The sequence below is a fragment of the Sardina pilchardus genome, chromosome 12 (genome assembly GCF_963854185.1).
Source record: "Sardina pilchardus chromosome 12, fSarPil1.1, whole genome shotgun sequence".
In the NCBI taxonomy this organism is placed as follows: Eukaryota; Metazoa; Chordata; class Actinopteri; order Clupeiformes; family Clupeidae; genus Sardina; species Sardina pilchardus.
In genome coordinates, this window is record NC_085005.1 from 5,686,865 (window position 1) to 5,706,604 (window position 19,740).

General features: G+C 42.0%; 1 protein-coding gene across 1 annotated transcript; it reads right to left on the minus strand.

Annotated features, from left to right (window-relative positions):
• Window positions 1-290: 290 nt before the first annotated feature.
• Window positions 291-18,135, minus strand: LOC134098299 (macrophage mannose receptor 1-like). Its single transcript, XM_062551330.1, has 6 exons — window positions 18,090-18,135; window positions 17,481-17,834; window positions 16,622-16,954; window positions 3,859-4,119; window positions 1,325-1,419; window positions 291-395 (listed from the first exon to the last, which is right to left on the minus strand). Exons 1-6 carry the CDS (start codon window positions 18,133-18,135, stop codon window positions 291-293), a joined length of 1,194 nt encoding a protein of 397 aa, XP_062407314.1.
• Window positions 18,136-19,740: the final 1,605 nt, after the last annotated feature.

Genomic DNA, 19,740 nt, shown 5'->3' on the forward strand with positions numbered 1-19,740 from the left:
TTGGGTGATTTGACACGGAATGACCATACAGTATGGTCGACTATGAAGTTGCAGTAGCATAACAATTCTTCAGCAATGGAATGTAACCAGACAGAAAAGAACTGAAACAAGAGACCGTGTTACAGATTTTATGATTACACACGATTCTGACCACTGAGTCAGACAGGCATTTTTTGTCTTAGAAAAGAACAAGCTTGACATTCTTATCACTCAGTTTACTGTTTAATTGTGTGTGCAATTGGCATTTACATCTCTCTGAAGAGCAGAATGTGTTTTAAATCTCCTCTCTCTTATTTCTCGTCATTCTTCTCTTGGAAGACCTTTCCATCTGGTTGTCTCATCCAGGTCAGCTTGGCGTCTGCTGGCATCCCCCTCTCCCTCAGTCTCTGCTGAATCTAGGGAACAGAACCCGAGTTATTCAGAACCACTTTGCACCATGGACTGTTCACACGGAAACCACATGTCCGGTTCTTTTAGAGTGCTGACCTGTGGATCACTTCAGTTCTAGGGCAGGAATTAATTTCCTCACGTATGTGTTTCCTCAGAGCAGCTCACAAATGTTACAGTAATTTACAGACTAGCCTAGTTAGTGGGCTTGCTGCAAGGCAAGCCCATCTATTGTTCTTCTTTGCCCGTTTTTTGAGAACGCCTCTTCTCCTAGAGCGTTTGAGCTATCGACGCAGTTCAAACACTAAAAAATCAGACCCGATCCGATGTAGGTTGCTTGTTAATGTCGGATGGCTGCCGGTTGTCGTTTTTCCGGTATTTCCGTTTTTAGACCCTTGTAGTTCCGCCATGCTCCACCAGAGGCGTTTCCCCATTGAAATGAATGGGGAACTGTTCAGGCGTTTACATCACTGCCCCCTGGTGAGCAAGCCCACTCTTGCAGCTCCTCCACGGAGATGCACATTTCTAGTTTTAAACACTGATTTTGCTCAATTTCTTCAGCTATGAGGTCAATATAAATGGTCAGGCTAAACATGCAGCATTTATTTTCTTTATTGATCTTGATTAAGCACAATGTGATTCTGATCCTTTGGGCTGTAATTTCCCACTGCGGTTAATTAACAGCTGTGATGCATACAGTACGTTTTGAATTATTTGCATAGAACACTGTGCTTCGGTTTACACACAATGCAGCCAATACACATAATTTAGTATTCACACAAGCCCTTCTTAAAATGTCATTTGTCAACATGTCCCGACATTACATTACACAACACACTATGTGCACACAGGTGCAGGCCAAAGTATCACAGGATTGTTTTCATTTTTTCTGTGGTGACCATCCCAGCGCTACAGTAAATGTACAGGTCTGACTCACCTGCTGTAGGAAGGCCTGCAGCATGGCAGGGTCCTCCATGTTCACCTGAGAGTCCGTCTGAACCTCCACTCTCACCATCTGCCTCTTCACCGCAGCTGAACATGGCAACACACACATCAACATGTTTCAGTACAGTATTTGAGATAGATAGATAGATAGATAGATAGATAGATAGATCCTGATCACTGACTGTCTGTACAACCCAGATGCACGGGCAGAAGTCTTGGTCCTCATGAAAGATTTCAATTTAGGGCCCCCCATCCGCATATTGGCCTAATACCCGTAACCATTTCTTAGCAGTGGCCATCGAGAGCTGCTCCTCCCCTTTGTGTGGTGTTCCCCTCTCCTGCCACTAGGGTGGGAAATGCCCTTTTGTTATTATGACCGCCGCTAGCGTAGCGGTCATATCGTGATTGTCAAAGTCTTTTTTTTCCCTTCTATTTCTTATTCCCTGTCAGCTACTTCCTGAATTTTTGGTCAACGGTTCCCAGGACACCATAAGACCGGGGCACATGAAACTTGGTGGGCATGTAGCCTCAGTAGACTTCTACGGAAAAAAAATGTTGGTCCCAGGGGGCCACTCCACCCCCGCGCTGGCCTCCCCCGAAACCCAAAAATGGCAGTTTAATCCTAAATAACTACCTGAACCGTTACACCGAGGATGACGAAATGTTTATGGTATGTTGGTCTCAAGAGCCCGCAACTTAAGCCTACCTTACATTGCCAGACTTTGCAAAGATTTGGAAAAGATTTTTGAAAGACTAGAGTCTCAGACCCTCTCACATCTAAAGACAATTCATTGAGTTTTTAGTCACAGACTAGTCACAGGTCAGTCTCAGATTAGGATTTTGCAAAGACTGTGGTCACTATTTACAAGACTGCTGCTAGATTCCTTCAAATTATTTCCATCGTGCACTAGGCTATACGTCATCATCAACAGGAACTCACATGATAGGCTACTCATATCAAAGTAATTTTTTCGCGTTTCTGCAGCATTGTTTGATAGTGTGACATCACTAACAGATATAGAGTTGTTCTGTCACGTAGAATAGCCGACTAATAAATTATAAGAAATGAAATAACAAATAATCATACAGGCTACAGCTGTCGCCTATTTTGCCCCTTCCGTTTTCATGTTCGTCGACCGAGGTCACTATTGGTTTTTAATGTTCACGTCACTATTTGCATGAGCCACGACTGAAAAGACTTACGATAATATCAAACATGTTTGATATTGTCGTAACGGCAAAACTAGAAAAAGATTTTGGAAAAGTAGTCGGCGACTGTTAAAACAGACCAAAATCGTGCAATGTAAGCCAGCCTTTAGCTTAAAACCAGTCATTTGCGATTTGCACCCCCATTGTAAAAAATGAAAATGCATTATTATATTGCTTTAACACTTGGAGGTCCGGGGCCTTTTTAAGTTTTTCATCTAACTACAAACACCTATGCAAAAGTGGCACATATGGTTATATTCTAGAGGTCCTCCAGAATAATTATGAGAGTAAAGTGGATGTAATTAAATTCCTTTTTATTATAATTCAGTGCAAACACAACTATTAAAAACAATTTTCAAAGGTAAAACACACACACACTATATAAAATAGCTTTAGAAGTTTGTACCTTGAAAACAACGGTGTTGGCTCCATATAAGTAAAATGTTATGTAGTTTTACTACAAATTGGAAAAAAAGTCAGTCTGTGTCACTTAGTGAGTGTCTCTTTCAAATGCAAATTACTGTAAGTTGAATGGGCTTTTTGAATTGGCCTGCTGCAGGTGAGCGGACTGAAATCCTGGGATTTTCTTTTATTGTTTTTACAGAGTGCCATTGACACATTCTCCATTATGTATTTGAAAACTAGTTGATTAAGGTTGTCTAATGGTGTCACCTATATGTTTCTAGGACAAGAACTAGCGGAGATTGAGATGTGTGTTTGGAATAGTTTTTCAGGGGGGGATTTAGACTCCAGAGGGTTAATCGCCCCTATCTTCAGATTACATGTTATGAGCTGCACCAAATTTCATGTGTATGATTAACCTGATATCCTCTGGGAGTATGCCAAGTGTTGTGGAATTTCATCAAAGGGGGACTATAAAATAAATCAATTTGTGTACATTTAGTGACTGTACAGTACACCTATCCGGCTGCAGATGATGCTATTGAGCGAAGGGTTGCTGGTTAAGAATGAGTCACTCACACACACATACACAGATTCCACACATGCGTATGCAATGCACGTACACACACATACACACACACACACACACACAAACACACACTCTTATACACAAAGGCAAACTCACATGCACACATTCATTTATATATACACGAGCTGCAAGAGTAGGAGACATATACAAATTGCACAAACAGGAGATACAGGAAAGTTGACAAGCATACTTAATTTTTGTGGAGGTCATATTGTGTACCGCTATGCGGTGCATCTAGTTTTTGTGATATCCCTAAGAATAGAATCAAGTCAAACAATCAGTCTGCATAGAAGTGGTTGGTCTGCCATTGCCGCTGCTGAACTCACCTGTTGTGTGATTATGTGAAGGTGTAGTGTGGTTTGTAGTGGCTGAAGAAGTGGTGCCGTTTGTCCCCAAGCTCTGTCTGTCAGTGCTCAGTGAATGTAGAGTAGAAGAGACTGGCTCACTGCTGGAGCTTGAAGCGTCTGCATCTGTGGTTGGGGACATACTCTCACTGGTAGACACCCTTCTGGTGCTGTAGGTGCTGGGAGACCTGCTGGTCGTAGTAGTGATGGTGGTGGTGGTGGTGGGTATGGTGGTTTTGGCCACTGACAGAGATCTTTTAGCATTTAGACATCATTCTTGGATTCAATAGCAATACAAACACAAAACAACACATAGAAGTATGCTTTTCTTCTAAATATACAGTGGGGAGAACATGTATTTGATGCATGCTAATGTTGCCTAAAAAGAGGATTATACAACAATTGGGTTCTAAGAAGCTGTTTCTTTGTTTCTGATTGGCCGAGAGACGTTCCATGAGTTGAAATATCCCACGATAATCCACTCGGACTTTTCACAGCTAATAATAAATCACTCCGCGATACAATGTCAAGTTGTGAAGTGTAAAACGAACTGTCACGTTGCATCCAATCTGAAATACAGACGCTCAGAACGTAGAATATGACAGAGGTGGATATTAGCTAGTTGGATGGCATGTAGGCTAAGCAAAATAGTGATGTTTCAAAGCTAAAAGCATGTCCTAACCAGACGCAATGCGAGCTAACGTTTATTGCTTGACAACGGGAGAGATAGAACTAACGACTGGCTTTTGGCCATAGCAACGTGCTTTTAGAACTAACGACTGGCCTTTGGCCATAGCAACCATCCATTTAGAACTAGTAACGGCAGTTTGTCCCGCAAGTAGCCTAAAGTAGGGTTCAGACCAAAGCGTCCCGACGAGACGAGACGAGACGAGCTGCAACATTCTATAAACACGCAACTTGCTGCAACAAAAACAGGGTGGTTCAGACCACTGCGACTGCTTGCAACAGATTACAACCAAAGATTCTAGAACTGTTCTAGAATCTAGAATCAAAGATTCTAGAACTGTTCTAGAATCGTTCATTACAACGGTTGTCGAGCCTTGTTCTCATAAAAGATGGATGCCAACATTGTAGCTAATTTGTTGACCGTTATTGCGGCCACAATAATAACAAACAACCAAAAAAATAATCGAAAGGCAAAAAAACGCAGATGGTCCCGGGCGTGGATACGATGTCGGGAGACATTAGGGGCCTGTGCTACACTGTGCAGAGAGCTGGAAAGCGGAGACAAGCCTGCCTTTTTAAATTTCACTCGTCTAACAACGGAAGAGTTTTACCACCTTGCCGATTTAATTTCACCCATAATTAGAAGACAAAACACGAACTACCGCGATTGCATCTCGCCAAGGGAACGATTAATGATTACATTACGTTTCTTGGCCACAGGTTAGGCTAATGTTAAGCTGTCAGAAAAAAATGCTGTTGACTAAATGCATATCAAATACGCTCAAAGTAATTAGGCTACTGGTGAAAATGGTTGTCAATGTCAAGTACTTTTAAGTAGGCTAGCAAAACTTTTCATTTACAGGACAGAGTTACCAAGATCTGGCATACTTCTTTCGAGTTGGCCATTCAACAGTTGCTGAAATAGTACCAGAAACCTGCTCAGCAATTTACAATGTCTTAAAAGAAGAGTACATGAAGGTATGGATTGTAGTAGGCCTACAGGCCTAATTTGTTTTGCATTAACATAAACATTCACATAGGCTATGCTATATCCTGGCAGTCAACATAAGCCTACACACAAGATGAGTTGCAGGCTACTAAACATTGCTCAAACAGCTGCCCATGTTCTAACTGTCTAGTCCAGTGTTTTTCAACCACTGTGCCGTGGCACACTAGTGTGCCGTGACACATTGTTAGGTGTGCCGTGGGAAATTATCCAATTTCATCAAAGTGGTCTAAAAAAGAGTAAATAGAAATCATTTCTTTTGTGTTCATTTGATTCCTATTCAAGACACTTTGACAAGAATGACTTGATATCATTAATGCGGGCTACAGATTTTTATTTAATTTCATTTTCCATAAAATTTCATTTTATTTAACATTTCCGGCTGGTGGTGTGCCTCAGGATTTTTTCAAGGAAAAAAGTGTGCCTTGGCTCAAAAAAGGTTGAAAAACACTGGTCTAGTCCATCATCAGCTTTAGACTAGGCTACAACTATTTTCGTCCAACTCGAGCCACAAAGCTAAAAACCATTTATAACCACTATTAACCTTTTTTAACGTGTAAATTACTTAGCCTACACCAGCCCTGCTCACTTGAGCGCAAACACTTTAGCTGAAACTACAAAGTTAGCAGCCATTAGGTAACAACATCATTAGCAGCCATTAGGTAACAAAATCATTTCAGCAGAACACTATAAATGCCTTATTACGTGTTAATGTAACATAATATGCATTGAAAACAATCGTACTTACAGGCATTATCACAGAAAAAACGATGTTTCAGGAGACACTGAACGAACGTGAAATCAGTAGTACTTCCATTTCACACATGTGACGTTGAACAGGAAACTACTCCCGTATTTCAGATTAACTACCAATTGCACCCAGTAGATGGCACTCTAGTACAACAATTGACATAAGAAATGGTATGCTTATCATTCATATAGCCTGCTACTTACCATGAGAATCAACTTATCTACTCCATTATAACCCCTACTTGCTTTAAATGTTTAAAGAAAACAGAGACACTTTATCATTTGAACAAATCTCATTTAATTTTGACAACAAATAAATAATATACATTAGCCTATAGGTTGTAGTATTGATAGTCTGGAGGAGGGGGACACGCCTGTCTTGCGCGGTCCCTCATCAGAGCCTGGTAGCAAAGCTCCTCAATTTGCCTCTCTAATTCGTATCTAATATTCAAATCTGTGAGACGCCTCATTTTTTTTTCGATATTTTTGCTGAAGGCTGTAACATCGTCATCCTCCGGCTGCTCTGCAACTTTGTTGATGTATTTCTCCACTGTGCAGAGAAGGTTCTGCTCTGGGCCTGGCTTTTTCGCCCGCTTCACCTTTGCATTCGAGCACGATTCCACCACTGTGATCTCTTCCTCTTCGTCGGTTAATTCCTCAACATCGATTTCACATTCATCATCCTGTAGGAGTAAATAAACACATAAGAAAATAGTGATAATTGATAACTGATTAAAACGTGGATACAATTAGGGCCTGTTTACATTTGTTTAAAGAATGCATCTTGGGTGATCTAATCACAAGTAGTCAGCTGAGCAGGCTTGTGCACAATTCCGTATGAACAGACCCATTACTAGCTACATATCACTAACACTACAAACAACACCATCTTGAAAGTCTCATCTCATACTAAAGCAATTCAAAGTGTATTTTGTGCGAACAAAACAAATATTTTTATTTTTATGTTTCAGTGTCCAAGTACACAAGAGGAGTGGATAAATGTAGCCAAAGGCTTCCAAGCAAATTGTGCATTTCCTAATTGCATAGGAGCTTTAGATGGGAAGCACATAAGCATAAGACCTCCACCCTCCTCTGGCTCTACTTTCTACAACTACAAACACAATTTTTCCATTGTGCTGATGGCCCTTGTAGACAGCCAGTACAGATTTCTGTACATAGATGTAGGATGTAATGGAAGGGTTTCTGATGGGGGAGTTTTTAGAGGCTGCTCCCTGCAGGAAGCCTTAGAGAGGAGGACAGCCAGTCTGCCAGACCCGCAACCACTGCCAGGGACAGATCAGGTGGCTCCCTTTGCTATGGTGGCAGATGAGGCTTTCCCTCTGAAGGAGTACATCCTCAAGCCGTACGCCAACAGAGGTCTATCTCGGGAACAGCGTGTTTTTAACTATCGGCTGTCGAAGGCCAGGCGAGTTGTGGAAAATGCCTTTGGCATATTAGCAAATCGTTGGAGAGTCTTTCTAACAACAATCAACTTGACCCCGGCCACAGTAGACAAATTGGTGTTGTGCTGCTGTGTCTTACACAACTTTTTGAGGGCAAAGAATGCCAATGACCCCCCTACAGATCTAGGTAAATGCAACAGACAATTTTGTATATCACATAATAATGCTAACTTTCAAGGGGTTGAATGCCTTTTTCGACTGTTTCCATCTGTCTCCCATAGCCAGTGCCCATGGGACACCTAGAGAAGGCCGTCTTGCCCAGGCTGCTTTGCCCAGGGTCACAAATGGAACAGATGTGGCAAAGAGGAACAGGGATGTCATATGTGATTATGTCAATGGTCCAGGGGCTATACCCTTGTCAGTGGAATTATAGCCTAATAAATCTTACTTTTTCATCCATGTTGGAGATGGACTGCCTCTTCTTGATAAAAGGTCCCAGGAAGGCCAGTCTCTGCAGGATCCATCCCTGCCGGTTTGTCCTCCCCCCTGCACTCCCAGATGGCGCTAGCTTCGAGTACCTTAGGTACTGCGTTCGCAGAGAGTGCAGCTTTTTGTTGACTTCCTTTGCTGTAACAAAACATATAGGCCTACCGTTAGATTGTAAAAATTCCATGAGCTCCAGCCAGTGTTGTGTAGAGTAGGCTACTGGAAAATCAAACTCAAGTACAAGTACTGTATGGGTACCCTACCAAAAAATGACTTTGGTAAAAGTTCAAGTCACCAACTGAAATGTTAGGCCTACTTGAGTTAAAGTCTTAAAGTAGGCTATCTGAAATGTCTTGCACTTAAGCATGACAAGTAATGTTCAATTAAATGTGCTCAGGTAATGAAAGTAAAAATACAAGTAAATGTTAATAATAATCAGAGACAGTCTGAATTTTTTAGATTTTAAAGTTTATCCAGCTTTTTCCAGCTGGAAAAAGACAAGTAGTCAGAAGACTGGCAGTTTTTCAAATGTGCTTCTTTAAATTGGAGGAGGAGGAGCCCATTGTTATCAGTAGGCTCTCCTTTTGAACTGCAGTTGTTAACATTGACGTTCGTCGTCAGAAAAACAGTTTGGATAAAAGTATCAGCTAATAATCTGCTATAACAACAACCCAATCTAATCAACTGCAACAATAACATTACAAGTAACATAACTCGAATTCAGTTGAGGGGGCTAGTTAGTAGATAGGCTAGGATAGGCTAACGTTACTCACGGTCTGCACCAATGGCGTTTGCTATATGCCTTATAGCGGTAGTTTTCGAGACTCTGTTAGAATAAGCCTTTTGAGTTACGTTGTAAAGACAGGGATGCTCTTCAAATAGAGTGATCATTTTGTCCTCTCTCTCCTCTGTCCAAAAGTCCGCCATCATTAATAGCAATAGTGTTGTCAGTGCTAAACTTCAACGGTAATAACGTTATATTTCAAATGTTAGAAGTTTCACTAAAACACTCACGCGGATCCTGCATGCGATGTTACAATTCTATGCAAGCCACCTACATTGGCTACATTGTCAATGATTAATCATCTGCCTACCTGAAATCCGTGGAGCCTGGATGATGTAGCAGCAATGGATAATCCATAGGAGGTTGTGCGGTGTAGCCATAATGTTGTCCCAGGGCTGGCTGCCTAGATGCTTTGAGCGGTGACAGTCACGCAATTTGACCCAATTCTCACACAACACGCCATAGTCTAGGCTAGCCTAGGCTACTTTACGCTTATTTTCCCCCTTTTCAGTAAGCTGTTATTATTTTCAGGATCATAAACTGTGGTCCTTGTCTTTCCTTAGTTCAAGCAACTCTGATTGACTGACTGCAATAACTAATCCATCCGTCAAAAAACAATTTCGTCGCCGACCGTCTTGTCATTTCATGAAACTTGCCAGCCCTGATGTTGTCAGTTTGTTGCAAATTACGTAGCCTAATCAGGAACACAGAGCAAGTGAATAAGGAAACCAACTTTTAGGATTTATGGCTCTGGGATAGCCTAGCTGTAATAATAAGAATACAGACGGTCAGGTGTCACAATGATTGCGATGTAAAAGTGTTCTAAAACCTTGCGACTGCGATTAGACATGTTGAATCCTTTGCGACGGCTTGCAACTGCTTGCGACGACGTGCAACTTTTAATTCACACCGCTGCGACTCCTTTCTGCGACGGTCGCGTCGCGTCGGGAATCTTTGGTGTGAATTGGCCTTAATAGAAATTTGTGGCGGAGAGAAGTAGTTCTACAAACAAGACAGTTTTAGCGATTTAAACGTTTACATTATAATGGGAAATTAGCGCAAAAAAAAAAACAAAAAACCAAGTGGTAGAATTGTTGTATAAAAGCAATATAGCACTCGTGGTCGTGGGTTGTTGCTGGATATTCCCACGGGTGTTGTTGCCTGCGCCACTCGGCCTCCGGCCTCGAGGCTACGGCCGAACAATACCCGTGGGAATAGGGAGGGAAAGTAATCTCATCGCCACCTGGTGGTTGCGTTCCTAGAGGCTAGCGGGAGAGGATGGGATTTTCTTTTAGAAAAAATATATCTCGGCCCACGATCGGAAGTTAGTTAAATGCCTTCAATATGCTATCCATGGTCAGCTCTATTGCTTCTAGTGGTCATACTTTATTTTTTAGGATCAGTTTAATTGTTTTGAGTTTGTTTGTAACATGGTGATAACGAACTACAGTAGCTAGCTACAGTAGCATTTGACGTCACCAGTTTGGGCGCTCCATCTCCAACTGATCAAAACGTCAATTTGCTTAACTTGCTTATCATATTTTTGTAATAACAGAGAGCGATGTAAACCGCGTGGTAATTACCTTTATGTTGGGATAACTTGTGTTGTGCTCCTACTCACACAAGAGCTGGCAGTAAGTGTGATTGTCTACTAACTAACCAACTAGCTAACAGGCTAATAAACAAACCATGCTAGGTGAGTAACGTCGTCGAAGGGTGTCACGTCACTTGAAGTTGTAGTCCATTTATGAAATGAAACGAGCAATTACGTTTTTTTTAAATAAGGCGAAATAGAGTCTGATATTTTCACAGTTAGTAGATTATTACAGTATGCCGACTGAAAAATATTTTTGGTGGATAAGATCGCTGGTATAGCTGCGTAGTATTTTTTTGAAAAGTCGGTCTATGGGACTTAACATTGGAGCTGCTCTTCGATAGGAACGCAACCACTTGGGGCGCTGGTTTTCACTTTCCCTCCCTATATCCAGCAACAACCCACTCCCATTCGTGCTATATTGCTTAAATATAAAATCATCAGGCAATTGCCTTAATTAAAAAAATGAGTAAAAATCAAACCGCTAAAGACACCAATTTTCTTTGTGATTAAAGAATGTATCGTCTTCATACCTTGCCAACCCATACATAGGCTAATGCCAATAATAACCTATTATGACAACATTTGCTTTTTTCTTTTATTTACCACAAAGCCTGGTACAACAGTCGAATCCACAGGCATTAAGTCAATTAAGCAATATAGCACGAGTGGGAGTGGGTTGTTGCTGGATATTCCCACGGGTGTTGTTCGGCCGTAGCCTCGAGGCCGGAGGCCGAGTGGCGCAGGCAACAACACCCGTGGGAATATCCAGCAACAACCCACGACCACGAGTGCTATATTGCTTTTATACAACAATTCTACCACTTGTTTTTTGCGCTAATTTCCCATTATAATGTAAACGTTTAGATCGCTAAAACTGTCTTGTTTGTAGAACTACTTGTCTCCGCCACAAATTTCTATTACTTGCAGGACAAACTGCCGTTACTAGTTCTAAATGGATGGTTGCTATGGCCAAAGGCCAGTCGTTAGTTCTAAAAGCACGTTGCTATGGCCAAAAGCCAGTCGTTAGTTCTATCTCTCCCGTTGTCAAGCAATAAACGTTAGCTCGCATTGCGTCTGGTTAGGACATGTTTTTAGCTTTGAAACATCACTATTTTACTTAGCCTACATGCCATCCAACTAGCTAATATCCACCTCCGTCATATTCTACGTTCTGAGCGTCTGTATTTCAGCTTGGATGCAACGTTACAGTTCGTTTTACACTTCACAACTTGACATTGTATCGCGGAGTGATTTATTATTAGCTGTGAAAAGTCCGAGTGGATTATCGTGGGATATTTCAACTCATGGAACGTCTCGGCCAATCAGAAACAAAGAAACAGCTTTTTAGAACCCAATTGTTGTATAAGTATCAGTAGTTTCATTTTATATACAGTATATCATCTTTTAGAATGCATAATTAACATGGACGCGCGAGGATGCTCGCACAGTCGCACTCAACACCAAACTCGTGCACGAGTTGTCATCTACCAATCAGCATGCAAAAACTGGTGCCGGACGTTGCAACCATGTAACGCAAAGATGTCGGCGGCCAAATGCCATGCTAACTGGCTGAAGCTAACCTCCAAATCCTGACCCCCTGGTTTTGACCAAGGGGGCAGCGAACGTTCTGAGAGTGTAGACAGTATGGCGGCCGCCATGCTAACGAGAAGACCGTGGCTAGCTGGCCATTCCATTGAATCCTATGGGGCGTAAGCGCCACTTTGACATCAAATTACGTTAGAGCTGAAGCGTTTTAAGCCTTTATATGAACATTTTCTATTGTCGGGGTACATACTACATTGTGAAATTGACATAATAATCTCGTAACTGTCTTATCGGCTGAGTAATTAACGTTTTTCGAAAGTCAATGCTAAAGTGTTAAAGGCGCATGCGTCCAGCGAGAGTAAAGCGTCGCCATAGGTCAGACTCGGTCAGACTACGTGCCTACGTCACATGTACGACATCTGAGCCTGCGCAGGAGACCTATGACGGAATAAGAAGACCTAAAAAAACCGTTGAAATTTGCTTCCTCGGTCTCTGCTGCCGTCTACGTGATAGCTCTATCCATATCTTTTACTGTCTATGGTTTTGACTGTCCCCCTGGACGAGGGAAGTGGGGGTTAATATGCAAATTCGTGTTGTGAACGTAGCGAACGTGCTCCCCTACATCACGCGCAGCGTCGATGCCTTTACCGGTGAACCTACTGTTTTCAGTCACGAAAATGCCGGTCACATTAGTTGTATTGCCTGTTGCCCGGGCTGTGTTGGTTTATCTACAGTATGTCTGATTAATCTCTGGATAAGCTCGGAATATTCCTGTTCATGTGAACACCGGAACGAACATCCTGTATATTATCAAAACTACCCAGATCAGATGTTTATTTGATGGGCAGACTCTCGAACACTCGGAAGATATCATGAACATCTTCAGCTTTGTAATATATTTTCTAACATTAGTGTTCAAAACTTGACAAACAGAAACAAGTGTGTTCAAACTAACATATTCCAACATATTTCGAAATTTTAGCATGCTCATTTGCGAAAAATATACTTATAGCGGAGTTAAGTTTTGCTTTTGCTTTCATCTTCCACTTCGTTTTAAGCCTGCATCGGAGCCCACTATAATGTTAGGGTGGATTTAGGGGAAATTTGCACTTCCACTTGTTCCCTAAAGTAATGGGTCATAGACATGGAGGTATTATAAGAACTGGAGAGAGGGACTAAGTCCCGCCCCCATTCATTTCAATGGCCGATGCTAGGCTAGCTACTTCAGCCAAAAAAGTGTGAAATTGGCCGCAGCCATCTTTGAGAAAATGGCGTTCCATGGGTGTCCATTTCCGTCACCAGCTAGAATGAGCCAATTAGGTTCCACGTTACAACGAGACAACATAGGTACATCGTTGATGAAGATTGGAGAGTGAGAGAAGGTGTTCGTGAACGCGCTCCTATCGTTACAGGCGCAAATGTATTTAATTATTTGAGTTGGGATGGTGGTGGAGAAGTTTGCCCCTTGTCTCGAAATCCTATAATGTGATATTCATATATCATGATATAATAAACATGACGAGTCAATATTGAGCAAGAATTTACTTAGCATACACATAAATATGATCCCCACAGTAAATGCTTTGAACTGACTGTAGCCGTTATGTGCGCAATAGGCTGTCTACCCGACGAAAATGACTCTTAATAAGTAGACATGGGATGTAAGAAACGTGTGGATACCAGATATGCTATTTGTGCTGCACCCAGTGTGAATTTGCAGTTTAAACCTACATTTGTAGACAGACGAAATGAAGACAACGCATATTATAGGCTTACCGGTAGAAGCGCGCATCCATGTGTTATGTTTCGAGCAGCATGCATTTTAAGTCTGCTGTCACTGTCGGAAACTTTTGCCGTTATCTACTGTAGGCTGTGACCCCCAACGCTGCGTTGTTATGAACTAGGCTACAGGTCTGCAGCTGAGCGTTTTAAAATAGTTTCCATAGCCTAGCCTACACGACAGCGAGTTAGAGAATTTCTTCGCATTTCCTAGAATGTCTTATCATACCTTGCCAACTCATACATAGTCTAATGCAAATAATAGTAACCTATTAGAACGACATTTGCTTTTTTCTTTTATTCACAAAGCCTGGTATAATGATAATCCACAGGCATCAAGTATCGGTAACTTTTAATCCTAGTAGTCAGTAATTTTATTTATGTCTTCTAGAATGCGTTATCAGCATGGACGCGCGAGGACGCTCGTGCCGAAATCGAAACTCGTGCATGAGCTGAGACAGCTCGTGAATGAGCTGTCTTGTGCATGCGCTGGTGCCGGATATGGTACAACCATGGAACGCCATTTTTTCAAAGATGTCGGCGGCCAAATGACATGCTAACTGGCTGAAGCTAACCCTCCAAATCCTGACCCCCTGGTCATAGACCTCTGAAGTTCGCCTACAAAAAGGAGCTGCCATCTTTGCCCATATAAGGAGATCCGGGAGTTAATTGAAGCTAACTGCCTATGGCAAGTTGCATTGTAAGTTAGCTCTGGGGTAGCAAAGATCAAAGTGTGCCGTCTTCACCTACCGGAGATCACAGTATCCACTAGACGGCAGTGGACAAAACTGTGTAGCAAAAATCCCCATGTTATTTTCCCATAGAAAAAATCTCAAGATACCGGATCTCCTTATTTGGGCAAAGATGGTAGCTTTTTTGTAGGCGAACTTCAGAGGTCTATGTTCTAAGCTAGTCCCTCTGTTCGCTAATTGGACCTGCACATTTTTGTCTTGAGAAAACCCCACGAATATACCACAGACCCAGACGAGGTACTGAAGGTAAATGACAACTGAGCGGAAGTAGGAAGGCGGAGCCGGGCTAGGCAAGCAGAGGCAGACACACACATCCCATAGACCTCTGAAGTTCGCCTACAAAAAGGATCCAAAGCTGCCATCTTTGCCCATATAAGGAGATCCGGGAGTTAATTGAAGCTAACTGCCTATGGCAAGTTGCATTGTAAGTTAGCTCTGGGGTAGCAAAGATCAAAGTGTGCCGTCTTCACCTACCGAAGATCACGGTATCAGAGCCCCTTTAGGCAGAGCCGGTCCACTTCCTATTAACTCCATTGTACCGGATTGTTCATGCAATCTGTTGAAATTCCGCTAGGGGCGTTGCCGAGCAAGTGATAAATGAATTGTGGTCTATGGGGCTAAGCGGCTAGAACTCGTTTTTTTCACAGTTGACAACTTCATTTCTTAATGTACATTGTCGTAGTAGCTACCTGAGTATAGGTTTTCCACTGGAAATGAAATAAAAAGTCACTCATGTCCTTTCTGCTTTTCATAGGATGGGCCGTTTTCCCTGTAACATGCTAGCATTTAGCTCATGGATGCTCGCGACAATCGCGACCGATTACGACCGTCGTGAAGCTGAACCTTCTTTTAGGTCTATGGCCGTAAAGTGGTTCGCTTGTGTCACGTGACATGAAAACTTTGAAAGGGTTTTTAGGAATAACAACACATATTGAAAATTGTATTGGTCAGCTGATTGTCAAGTCAAGTTATCCTGCATCGCATGCATTAATGCAATTTTAGGAGAAAAAATTATATAACGAGAAATGTGGTACTGGGGGGTTCAGCTCCATTGCTACCCATTCATTCATCACTTGCTCGCGATCGCCCTCTAGTTGCAGTACCATGCGGAAGTATTTCGCTAGTGGTCCTTCTCCCCTTATTAGACATTCTCCGACGGTATCCACTAGACGGCAGTGGACAAAACTGTGTAGTGAAAAATGTCTGCATTTCCAATGTCATCATCCCCGCGAGAGTTTAACAGGTGCGATAATTGAAAATCACCATGTTATTTTCCCATAGAAAAAATCTACCGGATCTCCTTATTTGAGCCAAAGATGGTGGCTTTTTTGTAGGCGAACTTCAGAGGTCTATTACCCCCACCACACACACTCACAAGCGAAAACTCACCGACAGAGAAGCACACATACACAAAAGCAAGCGCACACATGCACACACTCATTTAGGCCTACATACATGAAAGTTGCAGTAGGGGATGGAGTATAAGATGGAAACAAATTGGCAAGCGCGATTTTTTTTGCAGAGAGATGTGCAGGACTGAGCGGCGGTCATATTTTGTTTCGCCTTGCGGTACATCTAGTTTTCTTTTAAATGTTAAATGTTTATGTGGGATGCCTGTTACTGTGTAACCTATAAGAGAGAAAAAAAAGTCTGGAACCTTGAAACAACAGTATTGGTAAATAAAATCTATTTGTTTGTATTTTGGTAAACTCAGCCTCTGTTTAGTCATTCAGTTGTCTACCCTTGGCGGGATATTATTCTCTCATTAAGGCAAGGTTACATAGGCTAGTTAACAAAATTGAATTTAAAAAACACATTGCTCAAGTGTCCTTTTCAGGTTATACATACATTACAATCTTTGAACAAACTTTCTACATTAAATAGTTGAAGCTACAAGCAAAGGAGATGATAACACCAGTAAACGAGGAAAATAATCAAATTGAAAAAAAGACTCACCATCATAGCAGATGAAATTCCTGGAAAACACACAGGCTTCATCATTCCACTGACCACTGGACGTAATTGCAGTGCACCACGCATCCGCTTTGCCATAATTGGGTTCTCCAGTTGTCCAGTGGCGAAATGAGGAATTGCTGCCACCTGACCACTCCCAGGCATCACTGAACAGGCCAACCCATGCACTCAAAACAGATCCTCTGACTTTCTTTATCTGGTCATTCTCTGCCTGATTCCTCACACTGGTCAGGTCTGTATGGTTCTCTCTGCAGTATCTCTGAGCATCTGCCCAGTTCTTTCTCTCAGTAAGCAGCACATGTGTGGAGTTTGCCGCTGTTGGTATGGTAATACATTGGGCCATTACAATCAGTGCAGCTTTATAGTCTGAACTAGTGTGAGTGTAACAAACACACAGTTTGGCTGCCTGATTCTATAACCCTTTGCACCGAAACACACAAAATTCGCTGTTAGAGCCGCATTATGTGTCTAAAAACGAGGTGAAAATTTGCCAGCCTGTTCCATGAGTCCGCATTTTTTTGTGGGGGGGGGGGGGGGGGCACGAGGCAGGACCAGCAAATTAAAACATGACGTGCAACAGGGGGCGTGTAGAGTCATAGTCGTAAGCTTCATGCGTGGAACATATTACCGAATTTCATCATACAGTAGCTGACAAATTACACAGTCGGCTAAACATTTTAGGCTTGTGCAAAACAGCATGAACCCACTATTGGCACAAATTGAAGCAATTAACAGGCCATTGGACAAGAGAGTCTGAACTGATCTAATGTGAGTGAGTGCACCTGAAATCGTCACCAACTGGTTTATTGACCTGCAAAGAGTGAATGAATATTTTTCTCACCATCATAGCAGATGAAGGGCATGATCTTACTGCATTCGTTAGCGTACCAAATTCCTCCCAATCTCTGATCCACACATTGTCCAACTGGTTGGCCTGAAGCCCAGTTCCTGAACTCTTCATTCTGGCTATAGAAATCCCCGTCAGCCAGAGACCATTGCCATTTATTACGGCTTCCCCTCTTCAGCCCAATCCAAGCTAGATCGACACCAGCATCATGCATCAAGCTCTTCACCACCTCATTCTCTGACATGCCATCTATGGTGGCGAGGTCAGTGAACTTCTCTCTGCAGTACTGCTGAGCTTCTGCCCACATCTTATATTCCTTCACCACATGGAACTGACGTGACTGAGGAACTGAGGAGGAGAGACCGCAAAGACCTGTGACAAAAGAGGAGCAAATATGATTAATATTATCAAATATTGTGGCAAATACGTTTTTTTTATTTTTTTTTTAAATACTGTATATCTCGAGATTTTCCTTTTTCCTCAGGATATACAGTATTTACTCGCCTTCAAAGTTGGATTTTATAAATCAGCAAAATATATCTTTTATACCTGTCTTTAGTCAACTCTATCCATGGTGGCAATAATTCTAGAGGGTAGACTGACCTGAGAGCAGCAGTGTAGAAACGAGAAGCAGAGTCATGCCTGCCATCTTAAGTGTACAGCAGTCTAGTGGTATAGCAGCCACTTCTTTCCACATCAACTTAACAAACAAAACATAAATAACCCAGAATATAACAAACCACCATAATGCACTAAATGACATAGGACAACACTAAATAACAGCATGAACATAAAACATTCTGAATGGTGTAAATAAAGGACATTTTGGGAGGAAAAAAATTCGGAGTGATTATTTGCACCCGGGTGTAAATAGTGGAATGGAGGCATTTTCTTATTTGCACCCAAACCGGAAATGCGTGCTATCCAACATAGCGGGACCATCTTGGCAGGAGATGGCCTACCTAAATCTAACAAGTTAGGATTATTAAAACTATATTTGAGATGGGAAAGTGGTGCTAAATTTCCACAAACTTTATTCAGTGAACGGGTAAAGCCGTCCGTTTGCAAGCACAATCAAGAAACACGATCTTTTTGTTTTGTTTACCGTTACCTAGCAACCCCAACAAGTGAGTCAATAATTAGTATTCTCGCCTTCTTCTTCAACGGGGCGCAGTACAGCGGCAAAGTGACTAATTTACAATGCTCGAGGTGCTGGGTTCGAACCACAGATTATTTTTCTTTTTTTTTTGCCTGCCAAAGGACGCACCATGACTTCTTTTTTCTTAGATGACGTTACCTCGCGGCAAATAAGAGTTTGTGCTTTTTGAACCTGTCAAAGATTTACTGGTTTTATTTCAGTTATGAGTAGAGTTAAGTAGAAGTAGGCTTCAGTAGTTGTTAGAAAGGTTGTGTTTTGACTTTGAGCCCCCAACGCTGCCTGGAAGGCGCTTAGACGTGGGTTAAGGTTAAGGTTAGGGTTAAGGTTAGGTTAAGGTTAGGGTTAAGGTTAGGTTAAGGTTAGGGTTAAGGTTAGGAGTAGGATTAAGTGTTTTTAAGTCAACAGTGGCAGCGCTGCCTGGAAGACAACTCAGAAAACAACTCTTTAAAGTAGCTTGTCTTTGATGAAGCTACCACATGACCACTCATTACCCTAATATTTGTATAATCACTTCCAAGTAACCCAGACATGGCAAAACAGCTAAAAACTGTTCAAAACTATTAGGCCTAGCCTACTGTAGAGCTGGTAAATACACAGGCCTATTGACAGAGAACATGGATGTTAGACATCGGGTGTAAATAGTATTGTTGATTATTACACTATTTACACCCGGGTGTAAATAGTATTGTTGATTATTACACTATTTACACCCGGGTGTAAATAGTAATGTTGATTATTTGCACCCGGGTGTAAATAGTAATGTTCATTATTTACACCCGGGTGCAAATAGTCTCTGCCAAAAAAATTTGTAGTGGTAAATTGTTTATACAGTATATACAGAATATGGCAACAATGTAACCTGGCTATCACCATATCAAGCTCAATCTTGTAAGATTGAACATTAGTCTGGGGAGTCTGCACTTTATTTCTACTGCACAAGAGGCGTGATCAGTGGGCATAGTTCAAATGACGCTTGGATAGTCCTTCAACCAATCAGACCAACAATCCAGATGCGCCTGGTAGATAAGCTAGTTTGTGATTGGTTCCAGCAAACGTGGACAGGAAGCAGGAGAGATACATGCTGTGCAGGTTTCC